The following is a 21,720-nucleotide window of genomic DNA, read 5'->3' as shown; positions in this document are numbered from 1 at the left end:
CAAAAATATACCATCTTTTCTTCAATAAAACAACAAGACTGATAAGTGATTTATGTTTTGCTTTCCATTTAGAAAACGGCACTCTTTTTTAAATCTATAAAATGTCACTATGGGAGCTACCAGGGGGCTACCTAGCGGTCGAGTACAACGCTTAACTGCTGACCTTGAAATCTGAGGGCTCATCCTCTGTAGTCATCAATCCATGACAACTGTTATATCCAAGTGGGGGTGATGTCAAATCCAAGGAAAACTTCCTAAACTCCTTGAAAACATAAAATAAAAGCGTTAAGCCCTGGGAAATTAAAATGGGGACATAAAATTCTTAACTTTTGTCGACGTGGGACTTTGTTCGATGACGACTTGTCAACACTAACGGTTACTTGGCGTCCATTTTGATCAAAATCAAATTAGCGCGCAAGTCGACGAAGGTCTTTTACCGTTTGAACACCCAGCTTAAGCCAAGGTAAGTTTTCAGAGTGATGCTTGCTTCGAGTTCTGAATTACAGCACACGTGGAAGGAATAAATAAGTTTTTTTTTTTATTTAAAACTTCCGTGCACTTGCGAGTAGATTGTGAGTCTGTTTCGCCATCCAACGCAAGCCGGGCTCGTATTTCGTTTAACCAGTTTCATAGTTGGCTGATTGGCTGATTGGCTGTTATTTGTGTGCAGAGGTTCATAATCGAGCATAATTAAACAACAAGTCAGAGTCACTGATCTTGGTTGGGCACGCTTAGCACCTGTGCAGCCAATAAAAAAACAATTTACTCATTGAGGCGGAGAAATCAAGGTCGCCACGTAATCATAAATTGCACGTCCAGGTGTTTGCTCTTTGATTGGCTGAGAAAATGGGAAAACTATAAAACCAAACATTGCCAAAAAATACAACACCTGTCACTATAACTTATTACAGTAGTATTCGTACATAATAATGTTTGTTCATACCTTGACTTTTCCTAACGCAACCTCGTTTACAAGCATCAGTCTCGTTCCCTTGCTTCCAGGAGCAGAATATCTGGCACTTGTGCTAAAACAAAAAATTCACTTGTAAGTAGCTGTTCTTAACCAATGGACTGTAATTAACTGCAACAGTTTTTAAAATGGGAAACTTAATAGCGCTGATTTGTATAATAGACCAATTTCGATATATCAAAATTCAGCCTAAAACAATAGACCCCAGTACGAGGCTCTAGGGAATAACTAAAGAGTTTGTTGGGTTTATTCCCCAGAGCCTCGTTCTGAGGTCTATTGCTGTAGGCTGAATTTTAATATATCGAAATTGGTCTATTGATAAATGCCGGCTTGCACGTAGGATCTGAGGAAAAGAATCTTGCTTGCCATGTTTCAGGCTGATGGGGTCAGCTATATACGTATCATAGCCCTGGCCCGGGCTGTTCGAAAGGTGGATAACGCTATCCACCGGATAAATCACTATCCAGCGGATAGAGTGGTTTGTTTTGTTAACACTTATCCACTGGATGGCGATTTGTCCGGTGGATAGCATTATCCACCTTTCGAACAACCCAGGCCAGATGTATAGCTCTCATTTAGTCCTTACCTCGCAGAACTGGCAAAGTAAATTCCGCTTCCTAGCATTCCTGGATCGGATCGTTGGCCTCCAAAATCGTCAACAACAATTTTAGGCATCAGAAGTCCTCTGCAAAGGTGAGAAATCACGTGGTAAATCATGTACTTGTTTATAGGAAAGGTTCATGTTGTTTCAAAATGAACACAATATTTAGACTTTTAACAAAAAATTTGTCAAGGGGTTTGCAATGAGGAAACACGGCCGTCTGTTGGCCTTTGTCAACCGACTGTTGGCAAACCATCGACCTTACTGCACGTTGGTGCACAGACAAACAGGCAGACAGACAGACAGACAGCCAGGCAGACAGACAGGCAGACAGACAGGCAGACTGACAGACGAACAGACGAACAGTTAAACGACAGTCAATCAACAACATATTTATGCTGCCTCTATATTCAATCCCATATTACTGAACAGAATGGATACTACGCGTGCTCAAATTAGCTGTTCAAAGCAACATGTTTATGACAGTATAACATGGCTTGTTATTTATTAACGACTTTTGTAAGTGCGCCATGTCTACTGACCTTGAAAGTATACCAACAAAGTTTGTCACCTGCAATGATATTTGTCGCACATTAGTACATAACTTACTGCCAATTTTTATGGATGCTCTTGGGTCAAAGCAACCAACAGTGCTGAGGCTTATCCCAGTTCCTCATACATGAGGTTTCCTAGACTACTGCTCCTCCTTCCTTGCCGCGCGCCCGCCCCATCCCCACCAAGATGGGATCCTAGGTCCAAGCAGGTTACATCCAGAACTTTGTCAAATTGGTTCACTTAACAATACTCACCACAGGATAGAGAACTTGAGAGGGTATAATGACTTGCCCAAGAACACAACATGAGGACTGGCTGGCGCTCTTAACTGAACAGTAGTGTTTATTTATTCCATTCTAAGATCAGTTTGCTTTTGTAAAAGAATTTCCTGGGATTTTTGTGGGGGCAGCGTGGCCGAGTGGTTAGGGCGCCGGACTTGAAATCCGGAGGTCGCGGGTTTAAGTCCCGCTCTGACCACTTAGCTGGAGTTGTTTCTCGGTAGACCCTAGTTCAACTCCTCGGTGATGCTTGTAAATAGCCAACTGGTCTGCCTCCCGCAGGTTGGGATTTTTAAGCCTATTACGTTTAGTTGATATATTTGTTTCTTTCATTTAAAGTGACATGCCTGTGAACTAGCTAGGTGTAGCTAAGCGCATTGACCACTATAAACAACAACAACAAGGCGGGTACTTAAATGTTCTCACCTTTGATGAGTGGAAAAGAAGTCTCTTATTACCAATGTCATGAGAAAAAGCACTTTCCTCCACTGGGCGATGAATGGAGAAAACATTGAGTACACTGATCCTGGAATCACTATGACAGAGAGAGAACAAAGAAAATCCATCAGAAGTGTGGTCAATTCACATAGCATAATTTCTACTGTAACATTGTCCGGACTTTTTAAAAGTTCTTTGCAATAGACATTTTTTTTCCCAATATGTTGGTTACTTTGTCACTTGTAAGCTGCCCTCATACATGCACTTGCTGAAACACGACCGAGTGAAACGACTTGTGGTACGTTTGAAATTAGGTAGAACAAAAAGGTAGTCAAAGTTAAAACAACTTTTTTATACTATAGATTATGTGCTTAGAGCTGCAGTACGAGCTTATTTCGAGGTCTGTGGTTATGGAACAAATAGCACCAAACATAACATACTTCATTTAAGAACACCAACTGATTGACACCAACCACTTGGCTACTTTAACAAGGCATGGAGGAGGTGAATTCAAGACCATCCAACACAAATCATCTATAGTGTTATCACCACGCCAAAAATAAACTTGTTTCCTGTTTTAATTCGTGTCAGTAGTTACTGATAATCTCTACCTCACTGGATGAAACTCAAAGTTTGTCTAGACTAGTCTTTCTAATTCTTCTGCCTAGTTTTCTTAGTATGATAATGTCTCATGAGTTAAAAATATTGAAGTGTCAGATTTTGGGTTGTCATTTTACAATGGAAGAGAAACTTTTGTCATGCATTTGGGCACAAGTTACAATCTTTACATTCAAAGATGACATCCAGTCTATGACAAATAAATACTTACCCTTTTTCGCTTGCATTCACAAGTTCTCGGATCTTTTCAAACTCGTCGCTGTCATGCGTCAAACATTCAATGTGAGACTTCAACGCCCTGTACTTGGCATACACACTTTTCCTTGTTAACCAGTTTGTAGACTCACCAATACTAACCATGTCCTTCATGAGCTGTGACGACAAATAATATTTCAAAACAGAATACGAGAAAAGCTTAGTTCTGGCTCACTGACGCTCAGTGCAAGTCCTTGTCCGTTTTACATTTCCCCCATGGTCAAACCATTGCTTATGACACTGTGCAATACTACTGAGAAAAATCTTGCTTCGTTGACTGAACTGACACTTCCATTAAATGAATGTGGTGCCTCTCCCTAAGTTGAAGATAATGCAGCTTTCTGATTTCGACCTAACCTGAAATCTAAATTTTTAACTCCCTGGTGAAATTCTCTGCTTGATTTTGATGTTATACGTATTAGTAGAACTTACTTTAATCATTTTCTCAACAGAAATACATACATATTCATATATATAAAGCTGAGGGGGAAAGCCAAAAACAGGAACAAGTTCCCTTACAAATGGCCACCCAAACCACAGAAAAAGAAAAAAAAATTAAATATAAGTAATAACAATAAAACCGGTAATAATAATAATAATAATAATAATAATAATAATAATAATAATAATAATAATAATAGAAGAAAGATTAAGTTAATTTAGCATCTAAGTGATAAAAATACGTCTTGCAAAGTCGTTTGAATTCAGAAGGAGACTCAGACTTTCTGACATGCAAAGGTAAAAAGTTCCAGGCTTTGACTGTGCTATGGAAATAAGAGTACTTCAGAATATTTGTTCTTGAATATTGAATTTTAAATGACAGGTCAGCATTTCTCAGATTGCATGCTGCAGTGTCTCTGGAATTAATAAACTTGGATAGGTTAATATTTAAAAGACCATTTAAACACTTGTAAAAAAAGATCAAGTCAAGTAGAGTCCTTCTAGACTTAAGGGTAAGAAGATGGAGAGATTTTAAACTGTCCGTGTAAGATTTTCCTTTGATCATGAGTCGCGTGGCTCGTCTCTGAACGCTTTCAATCATATCCTGTAAAAAGGCTTGGTGAGGGGAGCAGATCTTGCAGGCGTATTCGAGATGAGGTCTCACAAGATGGATGTAACGCTTGCGTATCACAGCAGTCTGTGTCCGATTTCCGCATGTACGTTTAATTAGCCACAGGATCTTATTTGCAGGGTTTAGATTTGTACTGATGTGATCATGCCAGGCCAGTTTATGATGTAGTATTATGCCTAAATCCTTCTCCTTGTCAGTCATAAGTAAACTTTCCGTGCCAAGATGATAGATACTATGAATAGGTTTTTTCTTTTTTGTTATGCAGAGTTGTTTACATTTCTGTAAAATTAAAATTCATTTCCCACAGTTTACTCCAGTCATATATAGCTGTCAGATCAGAAGACATTAGTAGAGGAAATCACGGTTATACACTTAAATATGTAACAGTGCTTTCTTCTACTGCTGACTTTTAAAACAAAATCCATGTCAACAAAGTTGTTAGAATAAGGAAGCTTGTACAAGACAGTCCTAGTGTGCATTCAAAATATGGTGTCCTGGCAAGTTTCAGATCATACATGCACACTAAGCGCATACTGACCAGCAGCATACTTTTCTTTTAAGTTTAGTGCAGAGAATGAACCTCTCCGTTACCTAACTGAATAATCTTTAGTATTGGTTACCATCATAGAAAAACAATGTGCACAGAGAGCTATGTAGCTATGGCTCTTTGTAGACATACATGTACACTGCCAACCTATGGTACTGAATTAACATTGTAGGCAAGTAATGTGCACAGACTGAGCATTGTAGCCTGTGATTTTAAATAAACAAAAATATTGCAAGGATAAATCCGATTAGAGTGAAAGACTTAATTTGAATATTAATCATATTAATATGAATCTAGACATAGAGAGTTGTTACATCTACTTGGGGCCCGGCTGCAGGGCCAGAGTCTAATCCCGAACATGCAAGTCACAAGATTTATTGACTACCAATGAGATCTTAGTATTTCACTAGATATTTCTTAATCTGCGATATGAATTGTCTGACTATGGGAATTCATACACATTATTAATTAGAGACATTGAAGCAAGTTATCCAGAGCAATAGAAATAAGAAGCAATCAAGTTTAGTAGTTTCTAGCTTTACCTGACACAAGTCTTGTTTTTGTGCAATAAGGTGCCTTGATGTTATTCCTATTCCTCTGTTTTTGTGAGGAATAACTGAAAAGAACTCGTTAGAGAGTTCCTGAATTGCGCTGGTACCTTCATCGGCATCTAATGATTTTCTCAGTAAGAGTAAAATTGCTTCAGCTTTCTCTACATCCTCAAGTTTAATGGAGTCAACAGAGATGGAAAGAATGTCAGTAAGACAGCCTGTTGCCTCATTCCAAATAAAATCGATGAGGTTCGCAGCTTCAGGAGACATAGCCGAGTCTTCCTCAGAACAGTAGTCAATTATTGTCATCTGAAAGAAAGAAAAGGAATCATGGAATGCTAAAGTAATTAGCTTGTATTGATAACTTTGCCATTTTCAAAAATAATTGTTTTTTTTCCAGTTAGTAATGTTAGCTGAGCTACACTTGCATTAATATAAAATGATTTCTTCACTCCATATTTTCTGTGACGCACACCATAATTTTATGTACTTGTAGTGTTGTTACATTTGCACTATATGTCCAAAATTCTTATAATATAAATAATATATTATTTATTTTTGACTGACTTTAAATGGTGCTATTTAGTTTGGGCAAATATTTCTTAGAGTTTGTTTGGAACTAAAGCAGAAAGGTGCAGTTAAAAAGAGCTGTAAACTGTAAACTTTATTGACCCAGAAAATGGTACAGCCTCAGTATGCATAACTTGAAATTTTCTTTCTCAACTTTCCAACTAATACTGCTGCTAATTAAAAATTCTTTTTTAAGCATTTAAATTAGCTTCACTAACCTTGTTTGAGATTAAAGATTCTTTTGAATTATCAACTTAAAAATGGGGTTACTGAAGCAAATATAAGTACTTACAAAAGAATATATAATTGACAGCCACATTTGAAAAGGGTCTATAGGCCACCAATGTGAAATGGTTGTGCATGTACATGTACATGTATGTAGTAGGTAATGTTGTCATGTAAGCTGCCTCAAGTAAAGTAGAGGTGGCCATTAATTGCAGAAACCTGTTGCATTCCTATGTGCATGTACAATGCACTGAAAGTCAGAAAAAAAGAAAGGATTGCATCTATCAGGAGTGCACATGTGACCTGCCCCACCTGCTTCATTTTATCAGAACCAATCTTATGTGACAGAGTAGTCTCCGCCCTTGTCATGCTATGTGGCGACTGGGTCTGCCGATCATACAGAGCAACATAAGCTGCTAGTGCCTCTGCAGCAGTTTCAAAGTATCTGCATTCTTTGGTTCCTTCATCACTATGCTATGAAAAATCAATACACCACTTTGTTAAAATAAAGAGTAAAATATGTAAGTGACTGTGTTACTTATGTAACGGGAAAGTGTACATACAAGCCAAGTGGCAGGCCATCAGGCTGGTGCTGTATCTCTGGTTTCAGTAGCATAAAGCGACTATGAGTATTTCTACTCCCCCTAGGATGCTAGTTCATTGCAGGGTTACCTGCAGCATTAAATTTGTCAGTACCTATTTATACACCTGGGTGGTGAGAGGCACTGTGAAAGTAGTGTCACTTATGTACATGTAGAATAAAAATATAATCTTGAGCAAATTTAGCAGACTTTATTGATAAGGCTTAAAAATGTCTGCAAGTGTTGATGTCTTTATTCTAAATTCCACAAGAAAATATTTGATTGATACTTAGCTCTTATTGACCGAGCAGTAGGTCTGTATGGGAGAATCTTGACCGAGGACATGAGTACAGACCGAAGGCAGTGAGGTCTGTACACATGAACGAGGTCAAGATTCTCCCATACAGACCAACTAAGCTCGGTTAATAAGATGTTTAAAATATGGCAAACAAGAACAATTTAATTTGTTTAAAGTAATGGGTTTACACCAGCTGACATTTTGCTTGCGAATGGCGATGAGCTGAACTTAATTCTGCCAAAGTGTGCTCATCCTTTACACTTTTTTCTCATCAGGCTTTTTGGCACTTCCATAAATAAATAGTGTTAGAAGAAAATAGTCAATATTTTTGCATTTTAGTTTGCAACTTTTTCACTGCAAAATGTAGGTCTAGATGAGAAAATCTACACTGCTTTCAGTATCTCTTTCAACCTATCAAATTTGTGAATTCGGTAGTTCCCAGTCCTTGTGAGACACAGCCATATATAAATAATAATACAGTGTACTCATAATCTATTTAACAATTAGATTATGAGCTCCAGATTTCTATGAGGCGATAGCTGATGAGGCCGAAGGCCAAATCAACTATCACCTCATAGAAATTGAGAGCTAATAGAATTCTTCAGTCGGATTGAATTGTTATTCAAAATTGAAGTTTTGTGTGCGCGCACATCAGTTTTTTCAAAAATTTCAACTTTTTTAAATGTCAAGAAACTGTAAAATATGTCCTTAATTTTGACTTCTCAGGAATTTAACTATCCATTTGCATCAAAATGTTCCTCCAAAACTTTGGAAAAACAAAAGAAACGTCATAGACGACCTCCAGCCACTGCACACTAATGGCTGATAGTGTTCAATGGCTCAGCCAATCATATTACAGCATTTGCATTAGCATACTAGTAGAATTCTACTAGTATGCTAATGCAAATGTTGCAATCTGATTGGCTGCACTACTCGTATACTATCAACCATTAGAGTGCAGTGGCTGTTGGTCGTCTACGAAATACGACCTTTTTATCGTTTTTCTGAAGTTTTGGAGGAGGTGATAGCTGATTCGGCCTTTGGCCTCATCAACTATCACTTCATTGAAATCAAGAGCGAATAATCTAATTGTTAAATAGGGACCTTTATCTGGGGCAGATACAGGATTTTGGAGAAGGGGGTTTGAGATATGGACTGCCATAGCAGGTCCCATGTAGGAGGGTCCAGGCGCGTCCTCCCCCAGAAAATGTTTAAAATTGAGGCCCTTGGAAAAAGGATTTCTGGCATTCTGAGACCAAATCAGCATGTCATAAAGTCTAATTTTTTTAATTTAGGAGCTTCAATCCCACCCCCTTAACCCCCTAGATCCTCCTGCGTTTTATTCATATTTGATGTCAGTCAGAGGTTCCATCTGTAGATATTGTGTTTTAATCTTTAAACTGAACATTAATGATGCCTTTGCTCTTAGAAGAAAGACCTCATGCAATTCCTCTAACCCTTCGAGTGCCTATACGACATACTCAAAACGTCATGATTTTTGCTCCTCAGGTGCCTACATGATGTACTCATGATCAGTATGTCAAAATTTTAAGAGATTTAGTTGAATTCCCGGCACACCAGAAACAATTTTTACCGGCACCGGAGGCTCGTAGAAGATTTTTTGATAGACTTCAAAATTCCCACTGCTGTGATGTCACGTGGATATCAAATTACGTCAACCTTAGCAAAATTGACCCATTGAAGAGACACTTTTATAACCTTTCAGAAAATGTGTACATGCCTAAAGTTTAATTTAAAAAGCTTATGGCATTCAAAGTTTTTTACTAGACACCGATTTTGAGTGAAAATGGTGTGGCACACAGGGTACACAATGCTCAAGCACTCAAGGGGTTAACTCATGCAGTGCAGGGTAGGAAGAATAAATGATAAGATCTTAAAGAAAATCTTCAGACTGAAGATTTCAAAAAGCATACATAGCCCTTCTGAACTTATGCCACATGTATGTTTGAAATTCAACAAAAGTACTGTAGATAGTATGTTACATTAAAAAGAGAAAGTGAATACTATTAGACTAATCCCTTGGATTTATGTTGCCTTAATATCTAACCTATTTACACCATACCAAGAGTCCACCAAGGTCCCCATGGTGCGTAAATATCCGATATCTTGAACCACTACAGGGAACATGTGGAGGAATAACATGTAACTCCAGTGCATAAAACAAGATTGTACTGACACTGGAATCTAAACCCTGTAAGAAAATTATACAGAGATAAAAATTATACAAAATTATACAGAGATAAAAGAAAAACATTATGTTTCCTAGAATTACACAGTAATAATATACACACCAATGAAATGTAGTTAGGATGTTAATATCCCAGGGATACTTGCAGAAACATCAGGTGGGGGCGTGTGGCCCACTTCCCAAAACCCTTACCCTATTTAAGACCAAAATCCGCGATTTTCCATACCCTATTTATGACCTGACCAAAAATTTGATACCTTATCTATGACCTGACCCTTAAATCAATGCCCTGTATCAGAGCTGTCTCATAATTAAAGATACCTAGTTCAGACCAATGTTAAAGACGTTACAAAGGGCTTTTGCTGACAGTCTTATGGATAATGATGAAAAAGTAGCTTCTTCTAAAAAATACTAGGAACTCAAGACATGAGTGCAAAACTATAACCTATTTGAGACCAAATGACCAAAACTGATGCCTTATTTATGACCAAAACGGCTAAAAAAAACATACCCTTCAGGGCCGTACATACCTACAGTGTATATAGCCCATACAAGGAGGTTAATATTACCCAAAGATAAATAACTATCTGTGACATTTTAACTTGACTACTGCAACCTCAATTGCTCATAGCTGCTTATCTGGACATTTACAATGAGAAAGCATTGTGCTTTGACTTTGGCAGATAACACAAACTTTCACTTTGGTATAATTGCTCAACCTTATCCAATAATTTTGTTATTGTTTATTATTATTGACTGTTATTTACATGCAAAAGACCATCTTTACTAATTTCACATTTTTGTTCATCGAATTCTGGACCATCTGAAGCCTTGTAAAGCCAAACCCTGTGAAAAAAAAAAAAAAAAAAATAGATGCAAGCTTTAAATTAATCATTCAACACCAAGTTAAGCTTACTTCCATAAACACTGGTTTCACATGAAGCAACTTTAAGAATATTATTACTAAAAATAACCTCCGCATTGAGTACATTGTACTCTAATTACACAATTACTTTTTGTGTTAACAAGATACATTTTATGAAATTACAATACAGGTATTTAAATTATACATACAAATTTACATAATTTACATAATTCCATATGATGGAAAGAAAAGAAAACAAACAAACAAGCAGCACTTACTCCTTTACAAAAAAAAATGGATTGCTATTCAAAACAAGGTTCCATTTTGCCTGAAAATGTTTTAAGCATTGACAGTTTACATTTTCTCCCCTGACATAAAGTCAGCCATTTATGGAGGTGTAGTGGCATACATGACTATATAGTGCCATGTACGGAATTTTTGGTATCCCACCTTATTTTATTGAGATCAGGCAGCTGCAGTTTCTTTCCTACTTTGGTTGGCTTTTTACAACTTTGTTTGTTATCTGTGGATATAAAAAGGGAATTTATGGGGTTAGTGTAGTAACATCTAACCAATCCCTCACAATTTTTTTTTTCACAGCTTTACAACTTACCAACTATTTTTCCAGAACCAAAGTTCTGTGACTCAACTGTTTCTGCCAGAAGATAAGGCTCTGGATCAAGAAGCTTTCCAGACTTGATGCACTCAGTAATGAAATCAAACGAGACCACAGGAATTCCATACTTCACAGCAGTTCTTCCTTTATAGGAGGACAAAGTCTTTTCAGCATCACCAGTGACCAGAAAGCTTGTCTTAGGGATAAAACAAAGTAATGCAAAAATTTAATAGTTACCATGGATTTAGGTGGTGCTGAGAGGGGCTATAATCCCAGAGTTTCATTCTTTTTTTTTTTTTTTTGAAAAAAAAAAAGATTGTAACTGAAACCAACTCACTCCAAAGATGCTCATTGTTGCTGTAGGGTATGGGGCAAAGTTGCATTCTCTCCAAGATTTTTTTGGCCCCCTCTTTCTGAATTTTCTTCATCTGCCCCTGACCAAATATGTACAAAGACAAGCCTGATATACATGTACATGAATCCAAATTTAGGTGAACAGGTCTGTGAATCCTCACCCAGGTCTTTGTATCACAAAGCAACAGGCAAGACGGAAATTTAACATGCCAAAGGATTTGTCCCAGGTGGAAGGGGAGTGGGGGAGTGAAATCCCAAGAGAGGGTGGCAAACAGATTACATGTGACACGTGATCAGGGCAAAAATTGGTGTTTGACATATGAAAAGTAAATAAAAGACATATGATGCCTGAATTTATGGTAGCTAAAACGATATACTTTATAACTAAGAATTTTGTTGAAATTCATTGATAAAACAGGATCACAACTGGCCCTCTTCCCCAGCCTCCTCTCACTTTGTTAGACCACCCCGGGGTGACCAAAATCTGTGATATTCCCTACCCTATTTATGACCTGACCAAAAATTTGAAACCCTGTTTCAGACCTGCGTTATAATATTCCCCTGGTTCAGACCAATGTTAAATTACCATAAAAATAATTTGTGAAGGGCTTTTGCAGATTTTCTTTTCTGTAATGATAAAAAAGTGGCTTCTTCTTAATGAAAACATACCCATATCAAGGCTAGAGTGCAAAAACCATACCCTATTTACGACCAAAATGGCCAAAATCAGCGAAAATTGATACCCTATTTATGACCGAAACGGTTGAAAAACCATATCCTTTGGGGCCGCACATACCTAGATAGCCCATATAAGGGAGTACCCCCCCCCCCAACCCCGGGTTAGTCCTAGGAAAGAAGTAGTGGGATTGACCCAGTTACAGTGCTCTCAATTCGTTCAGTGGCAAACTTTCCCTTCCTGCTTATCATCATGCACTGTGTGGAATAATTTTCCTGGGAATACATCTGTATAAATACACTGTTCCTGAGGTGATCAGATCTCTTGTTATGACCTATTAAACTTCTGGGTAGATGTAATCCAGCTTCCCATTCATTTTCTCTCAGGGAGTGATTGACATTCTCAAACTCCTTTTCAGTGACAATAGTCATCAACACTTTGTCAAGCTGAGCAGATTACTAGATGATAAAAACCACCACCCAAAATTTATTTGCAGAGGCTTCAGCTTAAATACAAACTTTCCACCATCTTCCGCACCCACAACTTGTTGTATGCCGAAAATATATTTACATTACAGTATAAACGTTTGTTTAAAAAGTTCAGTAACAAGACGATAAAACGCTTGAACGATTGATTCTATAAAAAGCAGGTAATCAGATAAGAGCAGAAAATCCATAGAATTTTGGTACGACATATGGTATACCAAATTTTAACATTAAGCTTATAATTAGCAGCGAAGTGATCCGTCTGCCGCCTACCTGTTTGGTCAAAATGTATGACAATATGCCTCCATTGTCAACAATATCTCGTCGGATTTCTTTCTTCCTCTTGAATGACAGCAGCGAGGAAGCAGCAAAATCGACCGCAAACTGACAACTACGGAATATATCAGAGACCTGCAAAGTCCCCATGACTCGATCAAACAGCAGCAATTCAGATCTTCCGAACTTTCATTTTGCAGTTTTCAGCAGTTTCGAGTTCCGCTTGGGGGGTGACCTGGGAACTGGCGTCTGCGCCGTTCATTACACAACTTCCGGTATTCATGTAAGCTGTTGCAAAAGTCGTTCGTCGTCTTCCGGCACAATTTGAAGATCTTTGAACGTCGCAAACATTTTCTCGTTCCGAGTTCGGCTTTCGCAGCTCAACTTGAGGGCAAGTCTATGGATGCCGGGTGTGAGAAGGGGGGTGGGGTACTTGGGTCAAGTTTTGCTGGGTATGTTGTTGGCCTGTCAGATCAGAACCCTTTTGTAGTCTATTCTGTGGCCAGTTATAGACCCCATCTGAGTCACGACCAATGTAATTTTCACGACCCAACTCAGTCACTTTCTGTTTATGTATCTAACTTATAAAGAAACTAAGTCGAAGCATAAAAAAACAAATAAAAAACGGTAACAGCATCTTCAACGCGTATCTTCCCATTTTTAAATCCTTCCTCATCATCGATTCTCCCTGGTTTCATGTATTGGATCAGATTATCAGATTATGTAAATTGGGGGTCGGTGGATCATTTGTGAACTTTTCTCGCAATTCCGCTGCTTTGCAAGCACATGTATCGTTTGACATCTCCAGGACAACGTGTTACGTAACTGCGAGTGTTTCGCTGAGAATGGAATTGTTTTTTCAAATAACGCTAAGTAAATGGTTGTTAAGACTTCTCGTTTATTTATCACAGATTAAGGAAAGTGAAACGTCTAACGCCTCGTGTGTCACGTTCTTTTTCAGTATCACATTTGACGTCATCTGTGCTCTTTTATTGAACAGACGTACGGCAACATGGCATTTATTTGATAAGTGAATAAAGATGGTAAATGGAAATACAATGTTTAACCAGTCAGTGCGCTTATTTCTCTGGGCTATTTTCTAAAACTGCTCGCAGTTATTATTTTTCCGAGTACAAGTGTCACGTTGAAAATTCCTCATAAATCTTCTTACACTGTCTCTGAACAATTATACAATTAATCATAACAATTACAATTTCCTCAAATGTGATTGGTGCATAAACTGCAAAGTTGTAATCGGACAGTGTAATCGGACAGTTGGCTGTAATCGGACACCTGTAATCGGACAGTTATATGAACCAATCATTTTAAGTCCTCTCCACTAAATCCACCAATCACAACATTGATTACAATCACTATAGTAACCACTGACTGAGACTGACTTTGTAAAATTGTGGAGGTTTAGTTTCTGGTGACTGTTTTGAAAGAGACTTGACAGCCATTTTGCGAGCTGTTCTCCATATTTTATAATTATGATATATAAAATGACAATAAAAAGCTCTTTATCAAATGAAACTTTTACTTTTGTGGGAAAATGTAATTGTTATGATTAATTGGTAACAGGACATCGTGTCGTCCAATTCAGTCTGTAATCATACTCGTGATTAACAAATCGGACTGCCGCTTCGCGATCGTCCGATTTTGTTAATCACTCGTATGATTATAGACCGAATTGGACTCCACTCAGTCCTATTACCATTATTAAACAATTAAATCAATACAATTAATTAACAATTATACCTTGCCATAGGAAATACAGCCAGTCAGAATACAGGAAAGCCGTTGTATATTCGACGGTATTACTCGCAACCTTCCCATAATGATTCTGTTGGACCCTGTTGGCCACTGTATTCACTGCTTCACTCGCCTGAAGGCTCTCCTGAACACCCATTAGCGAGAAAATATAAGTGACGTATAAGATATTCCATGGTTTACTACTCGAAAACGTGGCATAACTAGAATTTATTCCTCAGGCCACGCTGGATACGAAGTGATAAATACATCTTGAACTTGATGAAACGCTGAAGTGCTGCGGACATTTCAGTTTGATCTAAATGAAGTGATGATATGAATAGGCGGGAAAATTTGTCGCGCGTTGTTCACTTCTTGAGCTGAATGAAGCATGTAAGGAAAGCAGGAGAGACGGACTTTTCCTCCGAAATATTTTTCGGCATAATCACCTTCAAAGTTGTCTGCATTCTGGAAAATTGTGACAGACGACAAAAGGTTTATGGGAAGATCCGAAGTATAGGCGTTGCTGAAAATGTATCAGCCTTGTGAGAGTCAAATGAAGCACGAGTTTACTTGTTCACGTGGCAGCCATCATCAAGACCACAGGTTGTGTTGCTCTGAATCGAGTTCGCTGAAGTATGAAAGGAGAAGACCCAAATGTAAGGTAACACACTTTACTGGAGTGCTGAGTTTAATTTTATTCTGGAAATCTGTTTTGATTTTTTATAACAAACGATCCTGTGTCGGTTTTTGGATCTTCCCGTGAGAGTTTTGCTGCTTTTCATCTTCATTCGGTTGCTTTTGTTGTTCGTTTTAACCAAGCCTCATTAGACGTCAGTGTAGTTTCAAACTCCTTAGCGGCTTGTACAAAAACCCAAAACAACAAAACGAGATCAACAAAACGTCCAAAACGAAAAGACGGAAACAAAAACCACCAAAAAAAAAAAAAAAAACGAAACGAAACGAGGGAAACGGCCAAAAACAAAACAAAAAAAAACGAGTGAGCGAAAGACAGAATTGTCTCGCATTTAGGACTTTCAACTGTATGGCTGTCTAACGAAGCCTGAAAAAATTGACATTGGTTACGAAAAACGATAATTTGAATCTGATATGGGAATGTCAATCAGTGTGACCAAAGCAGATAGGAAAAGAAGAGAAATAAAAGGAAGCAGTATTCATTGATAACGTGTCAGTGTCGCTACTAGTCTCGCTCACTACCCTGTTCACACCAACATGTTAAAAGTGGTTTAACTAAACAAGTTTAAAAATAAGTTGCTCATACCATACGCACACCACGACTTAACCAGGTGAAAACCTGTTTGACTAAAATATGGTAGCAAGGTGGTTTGTAATTTGTCTTCTCAAAATGACTGCAATGCGCAATTGATAAATTGGAACACTCGAAAAGCTTGTAAATCACTCGCTTAACGGCTCGTGTTTTACAAGCTTTTCTCGTGTTCCCCCAACATCCCGCGTGGGTTATTACAAATTTACCCCTATAGACCCATGGAAAGTGTGGTCTATTGCTTAAGTAAACTTGCTATGCACCATAGTTTAATGTCTTGCAAAACACTTAAGCGCAAGGTCCCCTCAATTACATGTAAACGATGTCAGTAAACGAGAAAGAGTTTTGCACAGCATCAGGACAGGTTGAGTAAATGGGCGACAGCAGTTGTAAGGGGAGTGGGTTAGTACCCCTATAAATCCATAGAAAGTGTGGTCTATTGCTTTTATAAAATAGCTACGCAAAATGTTTGCCATAGAGAAAAAAAATTCTTGCACCATTGTGATCAAGTTGCTCATTCTCGACAAATTCGTCATATGATGCAGGAAAAAAAAAATCACAGAAGCTGAAAGCACAGGCTCACACAATCTTCAAAAGTTTTGCCAATGGAATAAAGGTTAGTTAGAAACGCTGCTTCTTAAATTTATTCCGAATTTATTTACTTATGTTGAAGCCTATAAAGTCTGTGTTTCCCCGTATTTTGCTGAATGAAAACTACTGCTTGGGCCGGCTAAATTCATTTATCGTGTTATGCATCCATGCTTTGAATTTAAGCTTAGACTTATAACTACTTATAAGCTGATAATATTAACTCGAAATAAATCTTTTACCTGCTTTTTAACAATCCAAATTGATAATTCAAGCCCAGCTGTAGTCAGAACTGCGTCCTCCACGGACCGTGGAAAGCACTGAAAGCGCTTACATGTCAAACCGTCTTCTAAACTCAAGCGTAAAACGGAATCGACGTAGACTTTTGGCCATGGAAAAAAAAAAAAAAAAAAAAAAAAAAAATCAAGCATTCTATCGCGACTAAATTCTGGTCCTGTCTTTCCTTACAAATTTTGTTACAAATTTCCTTACAAATTTCTATGTATATGTTATTGATATTTCAGCCAGTGAAACCCGAATATGTATGAGATAAAGCTCTGAGTTCTCTAGTTCTCGCTAGTGTTCTCAGTTCTCTAGTTCTGACGTAGTGCTGCCCGCGTATCGGAAACCATGTGTTTACCGGCACAATCATGATAAACGATAGGTTTTTCACCAATCAGAGCGCGCGTAGTACCTCAATTATTTTATAAATATAAATTCCGACGGGGGTGGCAGCAGTACTTTCAACAGATCGCTTCATGTCGCAAAGATGTTCTTCTAGTTGCAATTTATTTGGTTGAGAACAATTTTGTTTTCAGTGTTATTTTCACACTAGGAACGAACATAGAATGAATCTTCAAATCTCTTTGTTACAGAAGTAGAGATCCTTTCAAACATTCCTGCCTGTGAGTATATGTTGCCAACTTGCTTATTTCGCGTAAGCTAGACTGGAAGAAGGTTAGTTTATTTATTCAGTCAGAATATCCTCGGAGCCCATGACCCCTAATTTTAAGCTAAATTTAGAGCATTGGAATCTATTAGGAAGCAAACTTAAAACCAAACTTGACTATCGTAGCTGGGGAGCCGGAATGTAGTGAAACCAAGAAAAAATTAAAGAAAAGCAAATAAACAAACAGTAGTACTTTTCACACGCGTCTGCGATGCAGGCTAGATTAGACCTGGTACTCGCTCGGTCAAATGGGGCGAAGGAGATATGGACACGCAGTTAGGCCTGCGATTCGGACTCTTTGACAAAACCTGAGTTTTGGTGGACGTCAATCATCTCCGTCTCCTTGCCGACTGTATGCAAAATTTACCTGAAAAAAAAAAAAAAAAAACATTCTGAGACCTTGCAGCGGTCCACTCGTAAAAATTATCATGTTTACTTTACTTATGTACGGCTAGCTCACTAAATACATCGACATTAAATATTCCTTGAAATCTTTTAATGAAGACGTTTGTAGAGTTTTTCAACGGCCATTCGTATGCATGAATGACCCCGAGATCAAGCGAATCTGAACGCGAGCGAACAAATTATTTCTGCACGTATTTTTCTTGGACCAAAAAATGGGGCTACGGACTAAACTTTATTACCTTACAAAATTATAAGGTTTATAAGAAGTTTAGGTCTTGGTCAGTCCGTAGCCCCAAGACAAACACCTGCAGAAATAATTTGTTTGCGTGTAGATTTACTTGCTCTCGGGGTCATTCATGCATGCTAATGGCCGTTGAGAAACCCGACCCGCCCGTCTTCAGTTATAAATTTCAAGGAATATTTAATGCTAATGCGTTTAGTGAGCTAGCCGTTCATACTGAAAGTAAAATGATAATTTTTCCGAGTGGACCGCCGCAAGGTTTCACCCCGTTTTTTTTTTTTTTTTTCAAGTAAATTTTGCATACAGTCGGCAAGGAGACGGAGATGATTGACGTCCACCAAAATTAGGTTTTGTCAAGGAAGTTTAAAATTTGTCGTTCGCGACGCTGAAGGCGGAAGTAAAAGCATAAAGAAGATTCCAACTCACAAGTTCTTGTTGGCGATCAGTAGCCCAGTATTTTATGCAATGTTTTACGGTGAATTGGCCGAGAAGGAAGATTCAATCGATATCTCTGATTGCGATCACAAAATCCTGTTTGAGTTGTTCCGTTTCATGTACAGCGATGAAGTGAACTTAAACGCAGACAATGTCATGCAATTGCTGTATTTGGCCAAGAAATACATGCTTCCTTCCCTCGCTGACAAGTGCTCAGAGTTCTTTCGAGAAAACGTAGATGCGTCAAACGTGTTTCTTGTCTTACCAGACGCACAGAAGTACGAAGAGAAAGATCTGGAGGATCATTGCTGGAAAGTGATCGATAAACAAGCGGACGAAGCCGTGAAATCGGATGGCTTCGTGACGATCGAGAAATCAGTGCTTGAGGCATTGGTCGAAAGAGAATCGTTGAACGTTAAGGAGGTGGAATTATTCAAAGCTGTTGATAGCTGGGCTACAAAAGAATGTGAAAAGCAAGGCTTAGTTGCAGAAGGTTCTGTGAAAAGAAGGATCCTTGGAGAACGGATCGTAAAGGCAAGTCGTTTCCCTGTGATAGGAGAAAAGGAATTCGTCGATGTTGTCCCCGACTGTGATATACTAACAAAGAAAGAATCATTCGACATGATGAAGTGTTTTATTTCTGTACTGAAGTTTCCAGTGGGGTTCACTAAATCCACAAGAGCGCGTTCTCGTCAGCGACTGACCAGGTTCGAATCAGGAATACCTGTTGGCGGTTGGACTGGTTGGGGGTATGCTCCTCAGTGTTCTGATTCACTAGTTGTTTTTGTGAACAAAAACATAAAGCTGCATTCAGTACGTCTATTTGGAAGCGAAAATGATGAATATTCAGTGACATTAAAGGTGACCGATTTCAGTGGTGGTGCTCTGGCAACTAAAACAGGCACTTTTTTGTCTGAACTTATCCAGAGTGAAGGAGGTGCTTATTACGGCTTTGATATCGTGTTTGAGTCTCCAATTATTTTGGAAGCAAAGGCCTAATACTGTTTTCAAGCTCGCGTCAGTGGTCCACCCTCCTGGTATGGGATTGTTTGCCCGTTTACCTTGGAGCATTCTGGAGTAACATTTGCTTTCTTCAATAGGACTGGTGCAGGAACAGCGCGAACAACTAATGAAAAAGGACAATTTTCTGAATTCGAGTTCACTTTGAACTAGATGTAAGTTGCAATTACGTGCTTTGCTATATGAAATTCAAGTGTAATGTGTAGACCCGGAGTACATGGTTTGTAACTTTGCCAATTTAGATATATCTATATTCCAGTTAATTCGCGAATTTTAAGGCACATGAATTTCGAGTAAATATAAACAAATGATAACTTGCAAATAAAGTGATCCTTTTACTTGCGGTGATCAAAAACTTGTCATAGCTCTTAGGTAAGGCAAAGCTTTTATTGAACCGAAAGGCCTGGGCACTAAATTATAATTGAGATTCTTTGCAACTTCTTTACACTATAATTGCTCATATATTTGTGATTCTCTTTCAGAAAACAAATTATTATTTCATAGATCGAGAATGGTTCCTCCCCGGAAGCGTAATCTAGTAACGGAACGTCACCTTTTCTCTACTCCGTCTGCAAATGCTTAAAACTTTCTTCTAAACTTAAGCGTAAACGGCAATCTCATTCCTAGGCCATCTCTTCTCTTCCTTCCTTGTCGTTGGGAGAAAGACCCTGGCTGCGTCTGGTCACGTGACCACCTGTGACACAAACTTTTCCACCGGGATAGAGTCAACGAATGATTTCTTTTCAATAAGAAAGGCGATCGCTGGTCATCGCTTTATTAAACCTCACACGGGCAAATACACCTTTGAAATTCTCCAGTCCTGTTCTAAGCTTCACACAGGTCAAACGATGTTTTATTCACCATTTTGCAAAATGTAATTCTGGACTATGCCAGGGAACCGTGTTTCAACATCTTAAATACAAACTTACATATGCTGTAAATCAAATGCAAGTCAGAATACTCGGCTAATCGGCCGTGTGACATAAATACCTTTTAACATCCAAAATACCGCACAAAGAAGAAACCATATTACCTCCAAATTCAAAGATTCAAGAGACTGATTCACTGGTTTCACTTCGATTCTTCACGTACATGTGCATGTGCTAACCGTCGAAAAGTTTGTTCTCCATACGGCCGAATTTCTGTGTGAACGAAAGTCTTCTATATTTTGGAATCGGCAGAAAAAATGTAGCATTCTTAATCGGCAAAATTCGAATTCGAAGCCCGATTAACCGGTAGTTTTTAGCTACCGCTCGAGGATTTGAAACCCACAGATCGACACAAAGTTTATCACAGAAACAATCAAAGCACTCTACCACCCCTCCTGCCCAACAGATTTTTTTACCACCCAGATATTCCGGGTGGTCACCTGAGAACGCGTTTGCGTAAACGAAATCGGCGTAAAATTTTGGTCGTGGAAATTAAAAAAGATCAAACATTTATATCGCGACCATATTCTGGTCCTGTCAGTTTTTCTTACAAATTTCTATGGATATGTTGAATTAAGAGATATTCGTGTTATTGATATCTCAGCCAGTGAAAGCCGAAAATATATATAAAGCTTATTTTTTCACTAGTGTTCTGAGTTCTGTAGTTATCATCAGTCTCGGCTCTCACGTAGTGCTGCGTATCGGAAACCATTTGCTTTCTTCAATAGGACTGGTGCAGGAATAGCACTACAATAAACGATAGGTTCTTGACCAATCAGAGCGCACGTAGTATGGCTGTTATTGTACAGTTTATTATTGATTTTCATCACAAATTGCAAATTACAATTTACATTATCCGCATATAGCGTACGCTAATCGAGGCAGGCGTTACAATAAATTAATATATAAACAATACTTTAAGTCACAATAAAAAGAAAGAAAGAAAATTAAATTAACAAACACATAAACAGTTAAGTACAAAGAGTCGGACTAGTGATAAGTAGGACTAATGATGATAGGAATTGTGAAAACGGAAAGTCATAATAAATGCAGTCATAAGAGGAATTATTTTATGGCTC

General features: G+C 38.3%; 2 protein-coding genes and 1 non-coding gene across 3 annotated transcripts in view; 2 read left to right on the top strand and 1 right to left on the bottom strand.

Annotated features, from left to right (window-relative positions):
• The window catches only part of LOC110059603 (protein mono-ADP-ribosyltransferase PARP4-like), a 50,368-nt gene extending 37,092 nt beyond the window's left edge, over nt 1-13,276 (bottom strand). The window contains exons 1-13 of the mRNA XM_089282704.1: nt 13,038-13,276; nt 11,247-11,445; nt 11,084-11,156; nt 10,536-10,614; nt 9,643-9,771; nt 6,993-7,154; nt 5,877-6,194; nt 3,672-3,832; nt 2,831-2,939; nt 2,114-2,142; nt 1,557-1,655; nt 944-1,025; nt 164-262 (exon numbers count right to left, since the gene is read on the bottom strand). Of these exons, the coding sequence (XP_089138830.1) occupies nt 164-262; nt 944-1,025; nt 1,557-1,655; nt 2,114-2,142; nt 2,831-2,939; nt 3,672-3,832; nt 5,877-6,194; nt 6,993-7,154; nt 9,643-9,771; nt 10,536-10,614; nt 11,084-11,156; nt 11,247-11,445; nt 13,038-13,190 (1,692 nt within the window). The 5' untranslated portion in view covers nt 13,191-13,276. The remainder of the gene's footprint in view (nt 1-163; nt 263-943; nt 1,026-1,556; nt 1,656-2,113; nt 2,143-2,830; nt 2,940-3,671; nt 3,833-5,876; nt 6,195-6,992; nt 7,155-9,642; nt 9,772-10,535; nt 10,615-11,083; nt 11,157-11,246; nt 11,446-13,037) is intronic.
• On the top strand, nt 2,530-2,603 carry Trnas-uga (transfer RNA serine (anticodon UGA)). The gene has a single exon. It is a non-coding gene; the product is annotated as a tRNA-Ser (tRNA).
• A 5,226-nt stretch (nt 13,277-18,502) lies between the features above and the next one.
• LOC110059604 (BTB/POZ domain-containing protein 6-like) lies at nt 18,503-20,067 on the top strand. The gene has a single exon (XM_089282691.1). It carries the CDS (start codon nt 18,723-18,725, stop codon nt 19,689-19,691), a length of 969 nt encoding a protein of 322 aa, XP_089138817.1. The 5' UTR covers nt 18,503-18,722; the 3' UTR covers nt 19,692-20,067.
• The last annotated feature ends 1,653 nt before the right edge of the window (nt 20,068-21,720 follow it).

Source organism: Orbicella faveolata, unplaced genomic scaffold (genome assembly GCF_042242905.1).
Source record: "Orbicella faveolata isolate gen_17 unplaced genomic scaffold, um_ofav_v1 contig_12, whole genome shotgun sequence".
In the NCBI taxonomy this organism is placed as follows: Eukaryota; Metazoa; Cnidaria; class Anthozoa; order Scleractinia; family Merulinidae; genus Orbicella; species Orbicella faveolata.
Note: the sequence above shows the minus strand (reverse complement) of the source record. Positions and strands in the feature narration are given on the sequence as shown.